Source organism: Paroedura picta, chromosome 11 (assembly GCF_049243985.1).
Source record: "Paroedura picta isolate Pp20150507F chromosome 11, Ppicta_v3.0, whole genome shotgun sequence".
NCBI classification, from domain to species: Eukaryota; Metazoa; Chordata; class Lepidosauria; order Squamata; family Gekkonidae; genus Paroedura; species Paroedura picta.
Genome location: NC_135379.1, coordinates 18,266,639 through 18,290,373, shown reverse-complemented (window position 1 = coordinate 18,290,373; position 23,735 = coordinate 18,266,639). Strand labels below are relative to the sequence as shown.

At 41.6% G+C, this 23,735-nt stretch overlaps 1 protein-coding gene across 1 annotated transcript in view; it reads right to left on the bottom strand.

The window, feature by feature from the left end:
* The window catches only part of MINDY3 (MINDY lysine 48 deubiquitinase 3), a 31,707-nt gene extending 11,660 nt beyond the window's left edge, over positions 1-20,047 (bottom strand). The window contains exons 1-9 of the mRNA XM_077304713.1: positions 19,929-20,047; positions 19,411-19,659; positions 11,607-11,686; positions 10,858-10,915; positions 9,270-9,443; positions 8,138-8,189; positions 6,571-6,685; positions 4,026-4,099; positions 3,580-3,659 (exon numbers count right to left, since the gene is read on the bottom strand). Coding sequence (XP_077160828.1) covers positions 3,580-3,659; positions 4,026-4,099; positions 6,571-6,685; positions 8,138-8,189; positions 9,270-9,443; positions 10,858-10,915; positions 11,607-11,686; positions 19,411-19,507 — 730 coding nt within the window. The 5' untranslated portion in view covers positions 19,508-19,659; positions 19,929-20,047. The remainder of the gene's footprint in view (positions 1-3,579; positions 3,660-4,025; positions 4,100-6,570; positions 6,686-8,137; positions 8,190-9,269; positions 9,444-10,857; positions 10,916-11,606; positions 11,687-19,410; positions 19,660-19,928) is intronic.
* Between the last annotated feature and the right edge of the window lie 3,688 nt (positions 20,048-23,735).

The window sequence follows — 23,735 nt, the reverse complement described above, 5'->3', positions numbered from 1 at the left end:
GACCACCGTATGAACCTGTGGAACTAAAGGAACTGAATGCCAAAGTAGCTTCTAGGTGAATGTTGCTGACTTGACACCGGCAGTTTCCATGGTGGAGACTGAAGATTATTGGAGGAAAAATTAGTAAGAAAAACAACAGCACCACTTAAGTAGGCTATGTAATTAATTCAGCCCACAGCAATAGAAGGGATCAGATTGTGCTCCTCGGTGGCATTTAACAATAATCTAGGAAGGACATCAATTAAAGTCTTAATCATGCCCCTTAGTCCTTCTTTCCTATTAGTTTGCAGCTACTCCTCATTATGGCCCTAAAAACAAGTGGCTTTCCCAGACATATCTTCCCTTTATTCTTTAAATTTCTGCCTCCCAACCCTCTACTGAAATCTGCTATTCCTAATCTAGGTTTAAACGGGACTGAAAATGCAGTACATGATCACCCCTTATCTCCATTTCACTACCAGGCTGTTGTTCTCATGTGCAAAGAACCAAAGTCATAAGGACAAAATATTCAAGAAGTCCACCATATAGCTATGACACCGTGCCAATGGCTGAACAAGTTGGAAGTAAGCCTTAGGAGTGCCCTCCATCCTTACTACCGAACTGTGGTTAAGCAGTTGGTTGATACAGCCATTAACTGCAGCTCAGGCTAGCCAAGTTCTCTCTTGCACAGGTATCTAAAGTTCCCTTCAAACTGTGCTTTCAGATCCCGGTTTCAAAGAAACCTGGATTAGCTTTAATTATTGTCAGTGCTGACAGACTGCTTCAGGGAAGGGGAAAATTTGCTCCAGGAGGAAGTATTCACAACCAGCTTTTAAAAAAATGACTGTAAACTTACGGATGTGATTTTGCATGTGCCCATCTTTTGTTGAACCTAAACCACTATGTGCACAAAATAGCTATGCATACTTAATTAGGATACCAGTATAACAGCACAGAATAAGTCTTTGGTATGCTAATGAAGCACACGTAGCTTCATTATCATCATCAGGAGATTTACACACAATTGTACATAAGATGCTACTTGTGTACACAGTGGCAGTGAAAGGCTCTTTTCCCTTGCCCAAACGTCACTACAGGTTTGCTTGTGCGTTACACTTGCAATATCCCAGTTTGAGTTAGAAAAAAACTCTACTTTGCAGTTCTGTGCGAGCGTACATGCACATGCTTGTATGTATGGAAGCCCTGCTGACTTTTTTAAAAAATTGGTATTTTGGAAGGATAAACATACCACTGGAATCCCACAAGGGTAGGGGGAGAGAAACAGCTGGGGGGGGGTTGTGGTAGAAAACATATCCAGCTGTTTCTTAAGCAGTCTTCATTCGACCCTAAACAGGCTTCTCCTGAAGCTGCTTACAAAAAAGGGACTCTGGTAATTACTCAAGTTTGCATGTAATATGCAGTCTGCTCTATAGACACTTTCTGCATGCCTGAAGATGCATCGAACTGAGGAGACAATGTTATCATCCACGGTTTGCTGGATACCAGTCTCCCCCCCCCCCCCCGCCCCGGCATTGTTAATCTCAGAATTCCTTCTTGGAACACAAAACAATCCACATTACATTTTCAAGTTAGCTCATCCTACTCTTTCAATTTGGTTATAACCAAGGTAATATTCTGAAAAGAGAAACTCTGCACAGACTGGCATGTTAAAAAAGTGTCACATTATATTAGTGCAATAACAAAGAAGAAGAAGAATTGGTTCTTATATGCCGCTTTTCTCTACTAGGAGGAGTCTCAAAGCGGCTTACAATTGCCTTCCCTTTCCTCTCCCCACAACAGACACCCTGGGAGGTAGGTGTGTTATAAGTTTGTGTTAATTTAGGCCTATAGCTAAGGCCAGATCCTGACAAGTGTCTCTCATGCCCACTGCCATACAAGCTTGAGAGTGGTTTCATGCAATCAGCTGTCTTATCACAACATTCAAATGCTGATCACTGCTACAAGCCTACGCCGTGTGAAACGGGCATGAGAGCTTATAAAATAGATCCCATCAATACTAAATGGCTTTCAAAACACTACAGTTTTCCCCCTTCTGAGTCTTCCAGCAGCAGTATTTCTCTTTTTAAAGCCCTACTGCCATCTTGTGGTGAATAAAAGAATGAAAAACTTGACTTGAAGCATATTGGTTAATGTGATACAACAATCAAAGCCACAACTAAACATCACCATTCCTTGTGCTGTACTCTACCTTCACACTATTGGAATATGCAAGATCTGTAGTGGGCATGAATCAACAGTCTAAGAATTCCTATAGGGGACATCAGAGGAGATGTGTATTTAGCAAAGTTTTTCTGAGAACTTCCGGATGCGTTTTGAATAATCTCCAGTGACCTGATTGGCTCTTTGGAGACTTCCTGCTTCTTTGAGCACACTTCCTCCCTACTTGCTTCCAGAACAGACTGAATTAACAGAACAGTTAAACAGTTAGGATTACCTCTCCTCCTTTCGCTTCTAAATACTACTTTATTTTAGGAAGCATGGTGCTTTGTGCTTCTTTGCATATTTAAGCTCTGCTAGCACAGAATGGCTATGTTTTTTATAAAACAGAATTTCCATGCCACTCCGTGTGTCACAGAATTATTTCACTAATTATATGTGTGCTTCTGGGAAGAGTACACCCAATGCTTTATTTGCAGTATGATGCTCCCTGCCTTCAGCTCCTGTCTTCTTGTAAAACAATGACCATGAAGTGGCAGCAAGACAGAATGGCCATGTCCGTGATGTAAGGACAGGAACAGACATTAATTTTGTAAAATATGTATGTATATTTGTAGCTTCAAAACTACTATAATAAGTCAGGAAAAAATGAATTGAAGTGATCCAGGAGTTCCTGAAATCATCCATTATTTCTTATCCCTCACAGAATTATCAGCTAGCTAAATTTATTATATTTTGAGACTGCGCCATTTGGGAGAGGACTGAATGGTTGATTGGCACATGGTTTTCAAAATAAGCAAATATTATTTATTCCAAAACTGTGAATGAGGGAGGAAAATTATCAGAGGACATTACAAGTAAAAGACAGCCATATTATATTAAAAATATTGGCCTGGATTCAAAGCAGCAATAAGTCACATGGGGGGGGGGCACTGATTTCCCCTTCCAGTGGCAGTGCTTTACCCCCAATGACTTATTGCTCTTAAGGAGGCCCTTTCTCCAATGGAGGTTCTGGAGTCAGAATAAGGAGGATGAACCCCCCCCCCCCACACACACACAAACTCTTGTATGTGCAAAGTGCATCTTGCATGTATCTCTGCATCCTGACCTCTCTAAATAAAAGCAAAGTATACAAGGCAGAAATATCAATTCGATTTGACTCTACATGAGGATTTAACAGGGACGGTATTCTGGATGTCAATGAACAGCGACTGTAGTGTAAACTCAGTAGTCCTATGACGCCCTGAATATTTTTCCTCCCAACTGGTCCACTATGATGGTAACAACGTTGAGGGAGGAGCCCTCCACATCCAACCGCCCTTTATTTCAGGGGTAGTCAACCTGTGGTCCTCCAGATGTCCATGGACTACAATTCCCATCCTTTCTGCCATACAGTAACCAGATAATCAATTGTAAACTTACTCATTCCTGAGCATTCCCTGTCTCCGTCCCAGACGTTGGAAACAGCATGTCCCGTCAACAGGAGGTTAATTAAGCTTTGGCTACATGAAGAAAACAGGTATTTATGTTTGTAATAAGTTGCATTTTCTGTACAAGTTAATTCAGTGTGGCACTAAAATTGTAGTGGTACTACCATTAGTATCAGTCTGTATAAGATATGGTAAACTGAACATAGAAGTTGTTCACACGGTCAGGGCACCCAGAGCAGTTTACCTCATTTAAGAAGAGGTCTTAAACATAATTCAACAGGAGTATAAGGTATAAATCAGGCAAGACACCCGAGAATAACATGAAAAAAAGAGATCATTTACTATTAATTTTTTGTTGAAAAAAACTTTCTTAAAAGACATGCCATTTGTTCAGTTCACTTGTCATTTAAGGTAAATACAAGATCACACAAAACATACCATCCATGACCATAAACAGGGTCTATCAATGGCTCAGTCGAATGTTCAATTTCATTTTTTATGTTTTCAATACCCTATAAAATACAAGTATTTAATTGAGTATTGGCCACATTCCTGCTAAAAATATTTCCCCACAAAATAAAAGATCCCTGTTAAAGAAAGGAACACCCACCACTTACTTTCTGCCATAGACAATTATCAGAAAGAAATGTTAACCATTTCCTTCCTTTCCCTTTTTGGCTAATTGCAACAATCAAATCAACAACAACCAAGGCTAACAGTCACGGTTGTGTAAAACCACTTGCCAAAATACTAGCAGAGACATTTCAGCAGAGCTACAGGTTCCAATGACAGCAAAAGGGAGTGAGAATATAAGGGGCTGGGGGAGAGATGATTTGCTGCAGCATGGAAAGACAGCGAGAGCCATACAAAAGGAGGCTAGAAATTGGTGTGGGAGGGGAAAGAATTAGATTATTCTTGCTTCAGCATGTAATGATACACTGAATATTTAGAGTGACTAAGCCCCCTTCCACAGGGAAGATCACTTTCGAACCCCACTCACAGCTCTAAGCTCTTATCAGCCCCTCCAGCAGCTGCCACTATCACCAAGTGCAGGAAAGGGTAAAGCAGGACAGCAAAAGGACTGCACTTGGGAAGGGGACCAACAGCAATGGGCCAGGTAGATGTTTGCCTGGCCTCAGGTTTGCCTGGTTCCACCTGTTTTCACTGCAACCTCTTCAACCTGATGGTCCTTTTCCCTGCCATACCTTCTGCACGTAGCTTCTAGTCAGCCACCTGTCTCCTGACTTTCTCCTCTGCTCTTCTCATGACACACTGATCTTAACACCTTGATCTTCTGCATCATCCTGCCACCCATTAGGCACTCACCAGGCTCTAATCACGATCATTTCACCCACATTCATCTTGCTGAAATTCCCTTTTCTTTTACGGAGACCCACCCCACAGGAACACACATGACTAATCACCAGTCTGGTTGTGGTGTCTACCCTGAAGTGCAGGGGCTTGGAGTATAGGTCAGTTAGATCTTCCATCTGTAGATGGCCCATAGTTTCAGGCTTTGTCCTTTCCGATGTTCCTATCAGTACTAGTTGTACCTCTGACTCTGCCTTCTGTGCAGGGACTAAGTTATAATTCAACTTTCTTCTGTGCTCTCTGGCGCTGTCTGAGGTCCAATCTCATTTGGTCTCAGTCTAGATTTATTAAGCTGAAGCAGAAAGTTACCCAAAATAAGGGACAAGGCTATATAAAAAGTGGTCAAGTTGTGTAGTTGACTGATGCAGGGTGTAGCAGTGTTCACTAGTTTAGTTTTAAAAGGTCAAACACATGCATGGCAAATGGAGGGCAATTAACTCTGATGTATTGCAATTTTAATATGCGTCCCCAATGAAATGAAAAGCTTTCCCCTTCATTAACATCACCAGGATAGAGTCCAACCCATCAAAGATGTGTTTATTGTACTTTACAGTTAAGTGGTAGAAAATTATAATACTTTGCTACCAAATCCCACTCAAATTTTCTGGACTACCACTAGTAGTACTTTTGACTGTACTGTAAAGGTACAAGAGGGAACAAAGTGACCCAACCTGTGTAAACAAGCTAGAAACCTAAAAGGTTGAGCAGCAGCAGAATAGGTATTAAATATTAAAATGCAAGTATTTATTTCAACACATGTGCACATAAAAAGCTTAAAAACATCAACATATATCTGAGACACTCAGGCTCAGAGAGGAGTTCTACAAGGGTGACACTATGATGAAGAATAAATATTATCATTGGGGGGTTTCAAGAGATATATCTGGATATTTTTCATTAGTGTGGGAGCCTCTCCATTCATATTGTTTACCATCTTATAGCCCCCATTATTACTTTAGATTAATGCATTTAAATATTAGACCACTGAAAAAGACCCCAAGGGGCGTTGAAACACATTTGGTTATCGGGTTTCTTGCCATTTATCCATGTGTCAAAATGTTTTGGATTTGTGCAATAGTGCATGATATATGTTGATGTTTTTAAGTTTTATATGTGCACATGTGTTAAGATATTGTACTGTATTGAGATATGTACTGTATTGAGATACAGTACATATTGTACTGTAAAGTTATCCAATTTTTGAATTCCAATAATGAAGTCAACCTAAAAAGGAGAGGATTATACAGCATATAATAGCTCCATCCATCTACCCAATATCCCCTCACGTATTATGCATGACACACACATTGTTGCCCTCCCTCTCAAACCACACAAGAAACTCAACATAAAATGGCCAATGCCTACAACAGTAGCTGAAGGAAATGTCAAACTACACAAAAGAAAGCTGGCAAGATAAACTCTAAAAAGGTTCTATTTTCTGAGATTTACCTTATCATTTCAATCATCTAGTAGACCCAGTACCACAATTTTAAATAATATTTATGTTTGAGGCTTAGTACACTGTAATTAACACAGAGACTTTAACGGTTTGCAAATTAAAGTTTCCTTTCACACTTCCAGACGTTTACTTAGAGCAAACACTTTAACAAACCTTAGTCAGTATCACAGAATACAGGAAAAGCAATACTCCAAATCTGTTTGTCCAGACTGGATAATGATTCCAAACTGCATCTTTGAAATCAGGAAAACTTGAGAATGATTGCTTGCTGAAGATTAAAAAGAAGAGGCAATTAGTGTGCTGGAGTTTTGACAGTAACTACAAAGTTTAACTCGGTTTCTAGTAACTGACTAAGACCAAAATGAAGAACGCGGAGGGCATGCAGGAAAATCTGCAGTTAACGCACTTGCAACACATTCATGAGCAATTGGAGAAGAACAGGGATTACAACATGTACACATTATTAGTGGAACATTATCAATGCACCAATGCATGTAAGAATTTTAAGTACTGAGATGCCTCATCTGCAAAGTTCTTACACGACGTTCATAATGAAACCTAGCGGCTCTTATTTAGATGGCCAACGTTTCTCAATGGCTATTGTAAATGTTGTGTTCACTGGTAAAAGACCCAGCAAGCATTTCCTCTACTGAATGAGTGTGCTTACTACTATACCCCTAAGTTAACAGATGACAAAAAAGCCTCTTGTGGCGCAGAGTGGTAAGGCAGCGGCATGCTGTCTGAAGCTGTCTGCCCATGAGCCTGGGAGTTCGATCCCAGCAGCCGGCTCAAGGTTCCATCCTTCCGAGGTCGGTAAAATGAGTACCCAGCTTGCTGGGGGGTAAACGGTAATGACTGGGGAAGGCACTGGCAAACCACCCCGTATTGAGTCTGCCATGAAAACGCTGGAGGGCGTCACCCCAAGGGTCAGACATGCTTGCACAGGGGATACCTTTACCTAACAGATGACAAAAAATACCAGTATTTTGTCTCCAGATTGGAGAACCATAAGCATGTGCTTCGACAACACCAACATACCTAATTTGACAGTATGTGCACAGGTGGCCTCGTTCCTTACTGTTTCTAGCAGATGAGACGTAATTCAGAAACTTCTTGTAGTAAAAACTCAACTAGAAAATGGATGTGGTGCATCATGGCACAAGCATGGAGGTGTTCTCTGGAACAATTATATGTTGCTCATGACTGAGTGAACACCTTGCTTGCTTAAATATATCCACCCCCCTCCCAAAGTATTTGGCTCAAAGACCAATTCCCTTTTAGGACCATTTTAATAACTCAGCTATAAACCCACTGATTAGTGCTGGAACTATTTTGGGAAGAAAGGCTGTATTATGATGGCCATACATTAAGTACAGATTGTCACATTTTTCCACTTTAAAACAATGGCTTACTAGTGTCTAGAATAAAGTTCGTTGGTCTTAAAGGTGCCACTGGACTCATCCTAGGTTTTCATGTGCATGCATAATTCATCAGCAATATGCACAAGAAAGCTTATACCCAGAATTTAACTTGGCTCTTAAAGCGGCCACTGGACTCCAACTTTGTCCTATTGCTTCTGCCCAACACAGCTAGCTGTCTGAATCTTGCTAAAGTCTAATTAGAGGAAGATTTCTGACTTGAATTAACGTGATTTTTATGATAATTGAGCTGGGCTTCTAGTTGCATATAGTGAATTTCAGTGTTCCAATATGTTACTTACTGAATTAATGCATGAAATCGCTCAAAGCCAAGCTCTTCGACATCCAAGGCAGCTATACACAAGAGACACTTTTCAGCACTACACATGGCAAAAAGTAACACAAGAAACACATAGCAAGCTAGAAAACTTTTGAAGCGCCACATGTATTAACTCCACCCTATCCCACCCCTCTTTTGGGCAAGTTCCCATATGTCAAGCTACGTGGCAGAAACTGTGGTTAATGCAACTCATCTAGCATACTGGGAACTGGATGCATATGCAGTCACTCAGTCCCAGAGTATTGCCAAGACTATTAAACCACTGCAGTTCAACGGCCATGAGAATTTTCAGGGTATTCTCAGCCATGTATGAGTCACCAAGCATAAACATATACCAAATATAATTCTTCTGTAGGATTTCTACAGGACCAGTGAGCACGCTTATCAGGATCACTTTTAAGCATAGCCCATGTGACAATGCTGCATTTTCTAATTAGTTTAAATTATCTAAACTCTTTTCTTAAAAATAATGAATTACAATAATTTGTCATTTAGGTTTCCCTTTGTCATCCTTTATTTTTCATGTTTCTTCTTAAGCACAGTAGGTTAGCCAAGACCTAGGGAAAATACAGCGTATAATAGCTTTCCACATTCAACCAATCTTCAGTAAGTAGTTTTGCGTTGCCCATTTTGCTTGTTCCCAGAAGACCAGTAGCATACATTTATTTTAACTTTTTACAACTTATTTTAACTTTTTCAAGGTACAAGGAAAGGGTTTTTAGGTGGGGCTGCTGTGAAATCTCAAACATTTCACATATTGGAGTACCTCTGCTAAGATGGTATTTGCCTACTACAGTTTCTTCCAGCTGTTATATTGGTAATTATTTTAAAGCCTTCAAGAACTGTGCCTTGTCTGGCATCGTAAATGGGATGTAATACTTAGCCAAAGAGCATTTATCAACTTAAGATCCACTGCAAAAAACTAGCACTAACTACACTAAACTGGAGCTTAATTTCTGAAGCACAACAAGACCTATCAGTCTCGCGATGAAATAGACAATTGTCCAAAGTGCAATAAAAAGTAATATTCTTCAATAAGCACTTTGCAAAAATGTAAAGCGCTTCTTGGAAACAGGTTAGAAAAGACAGCTTACAGGGCTGCTCCTCTTGTTGGCTTGTTTCAGCTGGGCTCTCAGAAATACTAGCAGTTTCTTCAGCTGTTATTCCTTTCTGCCATGTGGCCAAACAGTATGATTCGGAATTATCAGAGCAGGCCAGTTCCAAAATATCACAGAGAGTATGACAGAGGAGATTCTTCTGCTCTTCTTCTGAAATGTTCAAAGTCAGAACAGACAAAAGTTTCAACAAGGCAGGTATGCAGAACATCAAGCAATATTCAATATTCTTTCATCCAACCCTTGATTTTGTGGTGGAACTCCCTGGTCTCCTTTGGACCAATCTAACCATCTAAGAGGCTGTTAATCGTAGTTGTCCATACAGAGAAAGACATTTCTAAGACAGTGAAAAAGCAAGGTTCAACTACAGAGAAGCAGGCAGACAAGACAGCCCCCTTCCTTCACTGCGTGAGCATCAAAATTAGCAAGAGGCAAAACATGGGTGGGAAACAAGAGACACATGAGATAGTTCCTAAGATGTTTTGGGCTGCAATTCAAGGACACTCCTACTGGCTTCTATGGAACGATGTTCAGATTGCATCACTTACCATGTTTCAATAACATATTAGTTATATACAATCTACACAATAGCAAATCTACAGTGTATTTTTACCACACACAATTACTTATGTTTTAGAGTGTGGCAGCTTTGACTAATTCCTGAGGTGCTTGCTTTTGTTCTTTATTTCAAGTGAGAATTCTATGTGGGTGGCTTCTCCAGAATATTTCCACATTCAATGGTGGTGGAAGGTAAGATTTCTTCAATTGGTTTCAATTCTTTCCTCTTACCTGTATGACTACAGGATTTGACGAACCTCAGCCCATGTTATCGTTCCAAGTTAAAAATATTTCCATGGGCAAAAACTGTCCAAGCATTACAAGCCATGCAAATAACATTTTGGAATACAGATTAATGTGTGCTGCATTGTAAATTTTATATCCTGTTTGTGAAGTCACCAATAAATGCCATTAGTATATAAATACATTATCAACTTAGTGTGTACCCTCAGGGTTACAATCCACACTCACTCTGGACACCTACAACTCCGTCGCGGGAAGCTTTATGCTGGGGGGGGGGGGGGAGAGGCATTCTCCATGATTCCCATAGATACATGCAGAGATGGTGACAGTTTGCTAATCAGGCTTTACTAAAGTTCTTCCAATTGACTATGCCAGGGTAGCCCTTTCCATGGCTGCCTACTCAGTCCTGCCTTCCAGGTGCCAACCAGCATACGTGCTTCTCTGTCATCCTTATGCCTGTGCCATTCAGCCCCTCTCCATGTCCATCAGTCTGGAGCCCCGTCTTCCCACACTTGCTGGCTCCTTCAGCCTAGGGGCACATCCTGCCCAGACAGTGCAGTGTTTGCCTCTAGCAGCCACCCCGTCAATACCCTTCTGGTCAGTCCCTGGCTTTTGAAAGAGTTGGCCCTCAGTGCCTTCCACTGCCTCTTAAAGAACCCCCATCCCTCATCCTCCATGCCACACACTGTAACAAAGCATTACACAAAACTACAGTAAAAATTTACTGACAAGGACAGTAATGAAATATTATTGCAGAAATGTTTACCTTGACATTGTCTCCAGGTAGATTTTTCACAAGTAAAAAGCTTCGTTAGAAGGTATGCCTTATATTTAAAAACATATTGGGGGGAAAACAGTCAAAATGTTTTTCTCCTACTACATCATCAACACTTAAAAAAAATAATGCAAGTTAAATGTAGCTTTTAGCCCTTCCAGTCAATTGCTGAATAGTTTATAAAAACATTCTTCTATAACTGGCACTACAATGGTATATAGGAGAATGATGTGCGTGTAGATCCCATTTTTAAATACAAAGCATTTGGCAACTAACTGTGGACTGCAAACCTGCCTCTTGCCCAGAGGCGTGAATTATTTGCTACCTCTGTCATGCGCTGAATACAGACAACCTAGTTCTTAGGACTATATCTACAACTGACATACAACAAATACTGAGATATTATGTACACTGCATTAAATGAATACTGCAGACTACCATACTAGCACACCGAACTTCAGACCTAGAGCTGCTTACAGTGAGCTACTTTGCATAAATATGATGAATATATAAGTTCACCCAATCATCCATCTTCTGTGTATGCCTTAAGATTAAGTAAGCCAAGAACAGAAGACACACACATACAGGCATAAGGAGTACACAGCTTTCATAAAATGATTTGTATTTATTTCATCAGAAAATGTATATATCCTTCTTCAAAAGAACATAATTGAGGCAGCTTTCAAAGCAAAGCACGGTAACATTTTAAGAGCATAAAAATGAGAAAACTCAGCTGTTACCTGAACAGGTGCTATAACAGCACAAGGACCTCCTTCAAACTGTTCCAGTGCAGTGGGCTCTGACTCACTGAACACAAACCCTAGGAATGGAAAGGAAATTAGTCATTTCCAGAGATCTGTTATCACCGCAGGTCCCTTTCCAATCAACAGAGATATTTTTGTCGATAATGCCAAGCTGCGTAGCACTACTTTCAGTATTGCCTCTCTGCCTAATAATCTCTCGCATTCTCCTTGGCTCTTCTCGCCATGTCACTGCATAGCATGTGCTCATGTTCTCAGGGAGCTACTGCAGTTATCAGACCTATTTCAAGACTGATGGTGGCCAATTTTCACCTCCTGAGTGTTTGCATTTTTACCTTCTGTTAAGAATGACAAGTAACAATGTAATCTAAAACTGCAAATATAGTGGATTCTATGTTAAAACTCAATCTATTGTTTCTGCAAAAATGCTAGCCTGTGCTTCAGGGCTTCAGTGTATATCACCTATGTCCATATTTGTGTGGCTATCTGTATTTATTTGAATTTTTATGCCATTAAAGGTAATCTATATCTATAGCCAAGTAACAACACAGTGACAAGAGGCTGGGGAAATTTCATTACTCTGCCATCCACTCCTATTGGTGAGTTAAAGTATACCAGATGCTTGTCAGATCAATGACAAACCCACCATGTAGCTGCATAACCAAAATACCTTTCCTTTTTCTATACCAATGCTCTTGAACCTTTCTGTAAGTTCTATTAACTCTTGAAGTCTTCCTATACACACACAGCTCTCTAGAATTATGCCTGGGGAAAGGTCTTCCAGCCACCTTCTCCATAGAGCGGAAAGAAGAATGATCAATATCTGAATCCAGATCAGAGAAGACTAGACCTGGAAATATCCCTATGTGATAAGATCAGCAAGAAACATATTTGGACAACAACATTATAATGGCGGGGGTATTTCAAAATCTGTATTTTGAAGGAATAACATATATCTTATTTGTACAATTATTAAAAAACAAAAAGTTACATAGAATTATGCCTGGAAGGGCCACTTCGACCTCACCCAAACCTTATGTAAGAAATCCAGTATCACATCACACCCACTCCTGCTCACAGGTCCTTCTAGCACTAGATTACATGAACTATTTCATGGGGAAACAGAGACAAGTATGAGAAAAATGAAGGATGCAATCAGTTAGTGACTGCGCAAACATACATGAAGTGTTTATTTGCAACAAAAGGCACATTCCTATGTGGGCTGAAAAAGTAATATTATATCTCTACGCTGATATCCTAACTCTCCTGTAAGGCATTCCTCTCGGCTGTAACCAGCTCTGTCCTACATTTTTGTGTGGAACTCTTTGTATTTTGTAGGTCATATGGAGTTCAAAACTGGAGACTGTTTTGGCACAAGGGAGGGACCAGAGTGAGCAGAGTGTACAAATGTGTCACATTTACTTAGCTTTTCCAGGGGCTAAATGGGACCATGAAACCAAACAAAAGCAAGGCTGACACTGGTTTCACACGCCGTTTCAGTATCTTGTATGTGAAGCAGCTCTACAAAATATAAATAATATTTCATAAGCTACTGCAGTGAAACAGTGCTACCACTATTCCAAGGATCCAGGACAGGTTAGTTATACTATAAATGCTGATGTATGTTCTTCAATGGCACTGTGCATTTTTTTTTACCAGTATCGCTCATTATGCACGGGGGGGATAGCGCACATTCAGGGTGAAATGGAGGCGACTAAAATCACCGATAACGCACGGAGCCAGCTGCAACTGGCCGCAGATTCGGTTCATGCCGCCGAAAAAGCCACATTAGCGAAGCGCGGAAGAAAGCGCAGCTTTTGGGTGATCGGGGCGCAGTTGAGAGGAAGGGACCATGCTGACCAGTTGTTTAGGGGTGGGTGGAGTCTTCTGCATCCCTTTAAAGTTTAAGAGGACTGCAGAAGACAGCACAAAACAGTTGATTGGCAGGGAGCACCTCCCCACTGCTCAACTATTTTTGAGGCTTTCATGGGAAATGAGTTTAAAGGGACTCAGAGTCCCTTTAAGCCCCAGCTTCCTGCCCCAAGCACAAACCAAGAACTGCACTAATCTGCTTTGACAGTTCATGGAAGTTCATGATGGTCGAGCTATCATGAAATTTTGTTCATGAACAGACCAAAATTTGTCATTAAATTTTGCTTTGTAGTTCATTTGTGCCAATCCCTAGTAATGCATACTTCAGTTATCTGTTTTATTAAGAAAAAATGAAACGCGGAAACCCAGCTGATGTATTTTTAAAAGAGAAAAATCTGTATTTGAAATTAAAAATTAAAGAAAAAGGAGTAATCAAAATGTGAAGTGGACAACTTTTCACTAAGTCAACATGAAGAAGGTAAGAATAGTGTATTCAAGAGAGAACATGACACATATATGTAACACTGGTGTTATTCCAATATTACTTCACACTATTTCACTTTATGTGAAAAACTGTCCTTAGGCACATGTGATGGATGAACATGTTGGGTGATCTCTACTATACACAGATGTTTCATAGTAGCACTTCTGTAAGCCTTTACAGAAGTGACAGCTGATCATATTCATAAGTGCACACAGAAGTATTGTGGGAGAAAAGAGAATACAAATGTCTATACCACCAAAGATAAGATGCAAAAATTTTTCCAGTGCCTTATTTTCCACAGAAAATTTTCTAATTCCATTCATTGGTTCATAAAATTAAGAGCATGCGGGTATATTTTGTTGATTTGTGAACTGGGAGAAAAGAGGATAGAGTCATAAATACGTATACATAAAAGGCTTATAAAAACCAATCTTGAATTCACTCGATTGATCTTGATTTCACTTGCAGAGGCAAAGCTGAAATTCTTGTTTACTTCCTTTCTCACACATACTTCCAGACTAGAGTGGCTATTACAAGTAATGCTAGAGAGAGTAACAGTGAAACGGAGATCAGTGACCTCTGGGGAAGAGTAAATTATGTTGAAATACATTAGCAAACAATCACATCCACAGCATACTGAGCATAGTTCTTTGGTGTGCTAGAATCAGCGTGTCAGCAGTTTTCTGTGCTTACAGAATACGGAAAGCACCTGCTCTACTGGGCTAAAGCCTTCCATGAAGCTTTTATTTGGGGGGTTTTCCCTGGTCAAGTATCTGCTGCTAATTAGCAAGGCGTATTTTTAAAATTATGTTTGCCAAACAAGATATAATAAGCATGTTAGCTCAGATCACACACTATTGTGAACAAAAGCATTTCCCCCCCAATCCCCCCGAAAACCCTCCTCCTTATCTACCACACACAAGTTAATTTGTATTCATGTGGGATAGTACAAGTTGAAGGTATTGTTTCCTCAAACCTTGAGGATATTCAGAAGGTACTGTTGCTTGTATTCCTGTTCGAATTTGGCAATATAATTTACAAAGTTAACGACAAGTTGTAATTTGAAGGACAGTCTGTATTTTTCGTTGCAAGTGGAAGGTGATGTAGAACATTTAGGATACCATGATGGCATTCAACTGGAAGCTTTGTCAATCGTCTTATGCAGAAAATATTTCCTCTTTGAAATAGCAGCACGTGTCACATCCTCACTAGTTAAATCTCTATCTTCTTTCATAGACTCACCACTGCCTAGTCCTGTGCTAGGAAAATAAAGGGTATTATTAATATTACCCTATTAAGTCTACATACTTTGCCTGGATAAAATGAAATGCATTAAGAGTTTAAAATTAGAACAACCTCTACTTCCACTTGCGAACAAAATATATATAACCAGTACTTTCAATTAAATTGTTTGGAAACTTGTCAGCCAAAGGGCGCATTAAGAGAACCATATGTGAATACTATTTCATCCTTCATTTGCTATGAGAAGTTTGAAATACCATCAAGGCCACTGTCCTCTCTCAGGGGCCATCTCACTTGGGTAAGACAGAAATTAAATTTTCTTGTACTTACAAGAGAGCAGTTTCATCTACCAGTCATTGTATCCTACAAAGCCATGAAAAGATTGCATGCATGAAAATTGGGCACTGCGTGGAACAATGGGGAGGATTGGTGGTAGAACATCTGCTTTGTATACAGAAGTTCCTTTCAATCCCTGGTATCTCCAGTTAAAAGGGCAAGTACTTTGTGATGTGAAACAGTTCTACCTGAGCCTCTGAAAACCTGCTGCCGGTCAGAGCAGACAATTCTGGAATCACTAGACCAATAGTCTGATGCCATATAAGGCAGCTTCATGTGCTCAACAGACCCAAGGCAGCACTAGGTGGCAACAATTACCTTGAATTAACACTTTAAACTTTAATAATTTGAACAAGGCTAGAAGACAAAAATACATACACATGCAGGTGTTCACATACTCTATAATCCAGTGCACACCTAATACATCCAAATACCATCCCAGAGCAAACCACTCCATAATCCCTAGGATGTTCTCTCACAGACCCATTATGCACGGCAGCAGCCACGCCGGGCTGATGCCGGGCCAAAATGCTATGGCGCTTCCCGTGTACTCACGGGGGACGAATCCCCCAGAGTATGCGGGCTGCCCCGCTGTAGTGCGGGTGCACGCATACGCACAATGCCAGGGATGGAAAGCCTGACTTGCTGCCTGAAGGAAGCAACAGCAAGGAGGTGAGTGGGAGTGGGGCCCTCACTGCACAACAGTGGGGAGTGGCATGCCGCTCCCCCACTAAGGCGGGGGTGGGCGGACTCCCCTGTCAGCTCTGCAGAGCCGACAGGGGCATGCAGTGTTCCTCTAGAGACACTGTAGGTTGAGGGAAGGGCCAGGCCAAAAGGCCTGGGGCTGGCCCGACCCAGCCCCTACCGGCACCCTCAGCATCCAAGGCAACGCAGACGACTCCGCGTTCCCTTGTCACGGGTCTTCCGGGGCGCTGTGCTGGGCCAGGCCTGGGATGGCGGCGGCAGGGTGCATAATTGGCCCCGTGCATAATTGGTCACAGACATTCAGCCCTCATTCAGATTCACAAAGCAGAGTACCCCAGCCTATTACTCCCTACAAGCAGTCACAAAATGGATTAAGGCAGGGGTAGTCAATCGGTGGTCCTCCAGATGTCCACAGACTACAATTGCCATGAGCCCCTGCCAGTGTTTGCCATGAGCCCCTGCCAGTGTCCAAGGACGTCTGGGGGATCACAGGTTGACTACACCTGGTTTAAGGTATAAGAGGGACAACACAAACAAAACTCAGAGGAAGCACACAGCACAAATGAATAGTAATACAGCAGGCATAACCAAGGATCACATATTACCAGCCTCCAATTGAATGAAGCATATACCATCACAACATTCACACCATCACAAATTCACACCTACATAACACAGTGGGTATTAATGAAAAAACAACACTATGGCAACAGGAGTAACAATGGTGGAGACAAGCTACAAAAAGGGCACAAATGCACAAACATAGAAGCCAGGTCCCAAAGACATAAATTTAAAAGCAGCTGTGTAACACTTATGTCCTCAGATTCCCCACAGTTACCATACATGTGGATATAAACATCATTTTCCAAATGGTCAGTAATAGATCAGAACAAGAGATGCCAAACTTCCAGGAATTTTGAGGTCAATGAGAAAAGCAGTAATTTTGGGGGAAACTGAAATATATGTAATAGTGAACAAACTATCAAACTTTAATTCATTTATGTTGCTTTAACATCATAACACATATAATTTATAACTTAATCAGCATATAAAATTGCAATAACTGACATTTTATAGAATTTAAAATGAATCTTTTTTCTCTCTCCTGCAGACTTTTTACCTAGGTGGTCAGCATATGTGTGACAGTGGCTCAAGGAAGAAGCAAAAGGTGCCACAAGCCATGACAACAAGACAACAGAAGAGATGCAAGCTGAAAAACAACAAGAGCCCTGTGTGCTTCCTTCATGAATATTAGGTATCCTTTTAAATGCAGGAATGCATCTTGGATTTCAGAGCTGGATATGTCTACAGCATGCTGACCTTGTCTTTTCAGTCATTCTAAAAGAAGATATTTCATAGGAATTTTTTTTCACTACTCAAAACTTTCAATTTTGCCACTGGAAAAATTATGGGGAGAAAAGGCCTCAGGAAAAAAAGAGAGAATAACCCCCCCCCCCAAAAAAAAATCTCCAGGTTTTTTTTTTAAATTGAGCCTTACTGCTCTAATCAAAACCAAAAATGCATGCTTTGCTACATCTCAAATACATCAGCAATGACCAGTTTGGCACTAAGAGTTGTAGCACCCATGAAGAGCAGGAAATGAATCTGCATCTATTGCACACCAAGGCAGCATTCTTGAACGTATCCTTGTGCCCTCTTTGTAGTTACTCTCCCACTGCAATACAGTTTTTTTTGCTAATGGTGACTGCCATGCATGATAGCTTTCTGCATGTACAAGGAATGGAAGATCCATCAGACCAGCAGTGACAACATTACCGGTGATTTTCCTTTTAGAAAGGTCAGGGATTTACAAAGGTGTGGTTGATAGTGATTTTATGCAGTCCTTTTGAAAGTGGTTTAATATTGTTACTATGTTCAGATGTCATTGATGACTGAGCTTGCAACACTAATTGCATTTAGGGCTAACTTAAACTTATCTACTGGTGTAAATTAATATAGAACTGCAGAAGGGTAGCACTTCCTATTTGCTGGATGGCTGCAAACAATGCCGAAGGGCATAATCTGAATGGAATAACACACGGAAGAGAAACCACAGGATTTGTCATAGGGGCCAACACAAAATTTCACTTTATAGGGACTCCATTTTTTTGCCCTTGCAAAAACCTTGTTCAATTTATAGAGATTTGATTTACATAGCATCAAGAAAATCATTGGCTGCTTCTGTTTTACATTTTGAGAATCACTACCCAGGACATGAGCATAAGTTCCTTCTTCCCAGAACACAGCATATAAACTTTTAAATCAGAAAAGCCATCTTCACTTGTAAAATGTCTACATTTATTATTCATAAACATGCTTTTTATTTTAAATTGGTGGCTGTAGTGGTGTGGCCAAGCTGTCAAGTCACAGCTGACTTATGGGTTTTCAAAGCAAGAGACATTCAGAGGTGGTATGCCTCCATGTCATGTCATGACCCGGGTCACATCAATCCGACAGGATAAAAATATCTAAAAGCACAAAAACATAATAATCTAGAATAATTAAAATCTTAACTAAAACAGTTCTGCCCTTCGATGCCTATTTCTAATCTTTCAGCAGCAGGAGGGGGAGAGGGAAGAGATATCCTCAGATAGATAAACAATAGTGAGGTCAGTTTTATTCATTGCTGTTTATTTATTATTATGTTTCGATGACTCTATGATTTATTGGGCCTGAACCATAGGCCTGGTGGAACAGCTCCATTTTACAAACCCTGCAGAACCATCCAAGTATCATGGTGGAAGAACAGAATAAGAGTGCAATATGGGAGCATCACGTCTCAGTATCAGACCACCTGCTGGGGGTGCAGAAGGTCCAGGTCCAATCCCCAGCATCTCACGTACTACATGTCAGGGAAAGAGTCCTACCCTATCTCTGGAGAGCAGCTGCCAGTCAGAGCAGACAAGACGCATTGGGATGGACCAACGTTCAGCCCCAGATCTTCAACTAAATGCATGCCTTATTACTCCAGCCTTTGCAAAAGTGGCATTCACGAAGGGGCTTTTCCCAAAGTTGCAGGCCCAGGGACAGGACCGTGCGACAATCATCTCGGGCAAGGGGCGGGAGGGAGGAATCGGCGAAGCAAAGGCAGGCCTGGCACAGATGTGGCTGGCCAGGAGGAGGAGGAGGAGGAGGAGCAGATACCTTGTGCCCAGCGACAGAAGATGGTATCGGCCAGGCCCTGAGCGCCGGGCTTGTTGCCCCACACCAGGTGGACGATCTCCTGCCCCAGCTCAGCCATGGCGGAAGCGAAGGCAACGGCGGTGGCGGCTCTCCGGCCGGTCGGCTGCGGCAGGAAGGCGAGGCAACGGCGGCGGCGGAGGGGCGGCTGCCAGCCCGCGGCGGTCCCGGAACATGGGCGGGGGGCGGAGGGGCGAGGCGGTCCCAGCAGGCCTGGAGGAAACAAGAGGCTCCGTCAGCCCCGCAGGGAGGGAAGGAGGCCGCCCCTCACGCGGGAGCCCATTAAAACCCCCATCCCGAACGGGCGGCGCCTCACACTAATGACAAACCATTAACTCCTGAGCCATTATTAGATTTAATAATATTAATTTAAACCTCGGGGGAGATCCCTCCCCATCAGCCCCCCGGGGCTTTCCTGGCTCCCCTCATGCCAAGGGGCCCCCCCGCCCGGCTGTTTACTGGCATGATTCGGCGATACTGACCCGGCTCTCCGCGCTCGCCTCACTCCCTGCCTCAGTCTCTGTAGTAAGACTGAATGGATGTGTGGGTGAGGGGGGGGGGAAAGAGACACTACAAATGGTTTTGATTGGGCCAGGCGGCTGACAGGCAGGCGTCTGGTCTAATCAGGGATCGCCCTTGACGTTAGGGAGACCTGCCCTTTCTGGGCCCGGAGTAGAAGATACTAGTGGCGGGGAGAGGGGCCGGGAAGAGGCGACACACCAATCAGCGATACGGCCGGGCTGATTCTGATTGGGCAACCCGTGGCGCTTGACGAGCATGTCGGCGAGCCAATCGGTGGAGGAAGGTGGAGAAGGGCTCGGAACAAGTAGGCTGCATTTGTTCGATACAAAGCGGTGGGGTGAAAGAGGCGTGTTTAAGGGGCAGAAAAAGGATTCGAACGGGCGTGTCTTCCGGTTTGGATTAGGAGTGTGGGTGTGCGTGGTGGGAACTCACAGGAACTCACGGAAAAAACATAAATAAGATAAGGCATAGACTGGGTGTGATGTTTGCGGCTGCTGACGTCGTAAAATAATGCTTCGCGTTAGTAGAACTAATAATAGTAATAATAATAATGACAGAACTCAGTATTAGTGTTCAAAAACCTCTGAAATCTATCCTAACTGGTATATCCTACTGCTTCGGGTGGGGAGCTGTGTTGGTCTGAAGCAGCTGAACAAATTTTGAGTCCAGTGGCATCTTTAAGGCTACCAGAGTTTGATTCAAGGTGTGAGCTTTCATGCGCATCCACAATTTCTCAAATATGATGAAACAGGAATTACAATTACAAGGCCAGACATAAAGGTCAATGAGCAGTAAATTATAATGAAAAACAGATTCAAGGACAATACAGGAATAATGAGCTAATTTTATAAAATTATCATTTATTTGGATAAAAACATTTTGCAGGGGGAAACAGTGATGGAAATAAATATGTAAATATGTAAAAATTGGACTTGTATGTTTGGCCTGGTAATTCCTATTTCATTGACTAAGGAAATCTGCATGCACATGAATCAAACTTTGATGGTCTTACAGGTGCCACTGGACTCAAACTTTGTTCTTCTGTTTCAGACCAACAGGGTTACCCATCTAAATCTACCCCACCTGTGTAGGCTAAGAGAGCCAGTTTGGTGTCCTGGTTAAGAACAGCATCCTCTAATCTGGAGAACAGGGTCTGATTCCCCGCTCATTCACATGCTGGGTGACCTTGGACCAGTCGTAGTTCTCTCAACCTCACCTATCTCATAAAGTAATTGTGAACTGCTTTGAAACTTCCTTCACGTAGTAAAAAGCAGGGTACAAAACCCCAGCTCTTCTTCTTCAACTACTGCTACTGCAGCTGATACATTAAGAATTAGAGTTGCCAACTTCTTGGTGGGGCTTGGAGATCTCCCAAAATTACAACTGATCTCTAGATGAAAGATATTAATTCCCCTGGAGAAGATGGCTACTTTGAAGGCTGGACTCTGTGACATTATACCCCATGGAGGTCCCTACCTTACCTAAAGCCCACCTTTCCCAGGCTCTCCCCCTAAAAACAGTATTAATTTGAGATGTTTTAGCAATGTGGATTATGTGTATAAAACCACTATTAATAGGATCCTCGTGCAACCATACATATTTGCAATAGATGCATATGTGAATTTATATTAAAGTTAATCTTTTTTAATTAGGATGCTTTTGAAACAGTGTTTTGTCCATGGGATTCTTTATATCGTTACAACAACTCACAAAATGAATATTGATACTCAACATATCTTTACATACACCATCATAGCATTATTGGGTTTTTGCCTCCCGGTTTAATCAATCAGAACACATCAGTAATTTAAAATGCAACCATAAAGATGCTTTTCTGTGAACACATATTTTGTTTGGGGAGATAGTTTTGAGCAGACCTGTTTCGGATGGGTCCCATAGAGAAGAAATGCAATACAAATAAACAGAAAGTACTGAAAGCTGCGAAAGCCTGAAACAATGGAGGGTTTCTAAAGCCCTGGAAACTTTTGTAAAGAAGACAATCACTCAGAACATTTTGGAAGCCCAGCATTTTTATGCCAATGCAGCTGCAGCCTGAACTATTCCATCGCTTGTTGATATTTTGTTTCTCTTGACAACTGCATGATCAGTCTTTTGCATATTTCACACATCATCTTGAGATATAGTAACTGGCTAGTTTGGTTTTTTGTTTCTCAAGGCTTGCCATCTGGTGCATGACTTTTACTAGGTTTTCAGATCCAACACATATTTGGCCAATAAACAGCTTTTTGAGCCTGTTACATAGCTCAAATCCCTGATGACTCTAATATATTCTATTCCCCCTCTCCTGGTTTTGTAATGCTTGATTCTATTCCCCCCCCAAATAAAAAAACACCAATAAGTACACTGTGTCTGTCCCAGTTTTATAATTGCAATAACTAAAGACATCTTTCAAAACTTCCATTCTTCTCTCTATCTATGCAAAATAGAATGGTTTATAAACGATTTTCAAAAGTCTGTCCTTTTCAGGAGCTGTTTGAAGTACCTTCATTTTCCATTCTGATATTGGTAAGAGAGAAAAAATGGCGTGTGAGCCACCCCTAAATGATCAATTATCAAGGGTACAGGGATGATCAACCATGAATCTTGCTTCTGCTGCATGATGTGCCTGTTTTAGAATGGCAAAGCACTCACACTTGGGGGAAAAAAGACATTTTGTAGGGGGGTTGCCTGTCCAAAGGCTGAAGAGGGCCAACCCCACTTAGTTTCTGACATATGGTTTCCCATCCAAACGCGAACTCCTTAACTTCCAGCATCTGTTGAGATTGGGCTAGCCTGAGCCACTCTGTTCAGAGCAGTGTTTTGGAGTCACCTGCAATAGGTGGAGCTTTCTAAAAACAATATAACCATTAATCCTGAAAAACTGGCATCTCCTGAGTCAGTTGCTTTCAAATGGTTGTGTTAATTCATAGATTTACATCCAGGAAAACTCAGCACGCCGGTCTCCTGACTACCAGGAATGTTTGGAATAAACTTTGCAACACAAGGAACCATTCCCGGTATATTCAGCTGTCTTCTTTCTATGCTCTCTGTTTTAATTTCATTAGATTTTAATCCCTCTTTGGCTTGAAATGTTTTATTTCTGATATGGAACACTTATACAGTTCTCAGTCTCCAGATATGGTGTGGAGGTCACTCAGAATTATAATTGATTTGCAGACTACAGAAAATGGCTACCATGGGATGATACCCCACTGCAGTTCTTCCTTTCTCCAAACCCACCCCAGGCTCTATACCCAAATCTCCAGGACTGTCTAAATCAAAGCTGGTAACCCAAAAGGACTTGCTACTGCTCAGGACCCTGAAAAGGATCATGTGATGCAATCTTGATTTAACAAGGCCACAACTTTATTGAAAGAACTGCAGTGCAGGTTAGTTATTGAAATTCTTATATCACACCTTTCTTCATGGCTCAAAGTCTCTTAATTACAATGTTAAGCCAATTAAATAAACTCCAGACACCCCTGTTTCTCCCCTCCCCTCAAAGATGCCTGCAGTTTAAAAAATAAAATGAACTTTCAGCAGGGGTGTCTCCTGGGAATTTCTAAAGATAGCACCCTCTTACCTCCTCAAGGAGCCTACTCCACCTAATGGGAACAGCAAAGGAAAAGGCACAGGTTCCAAGTGATGAACTACCTTAAGTGGGGAAATAGTCTGTAATTGGCAGGCTGAGGACCATAGCTGGCACCTGGGAACATAGAGGAGGACGGTCCTGGACCATGAAGGGCTTTGAAGATTATAATCAGTGC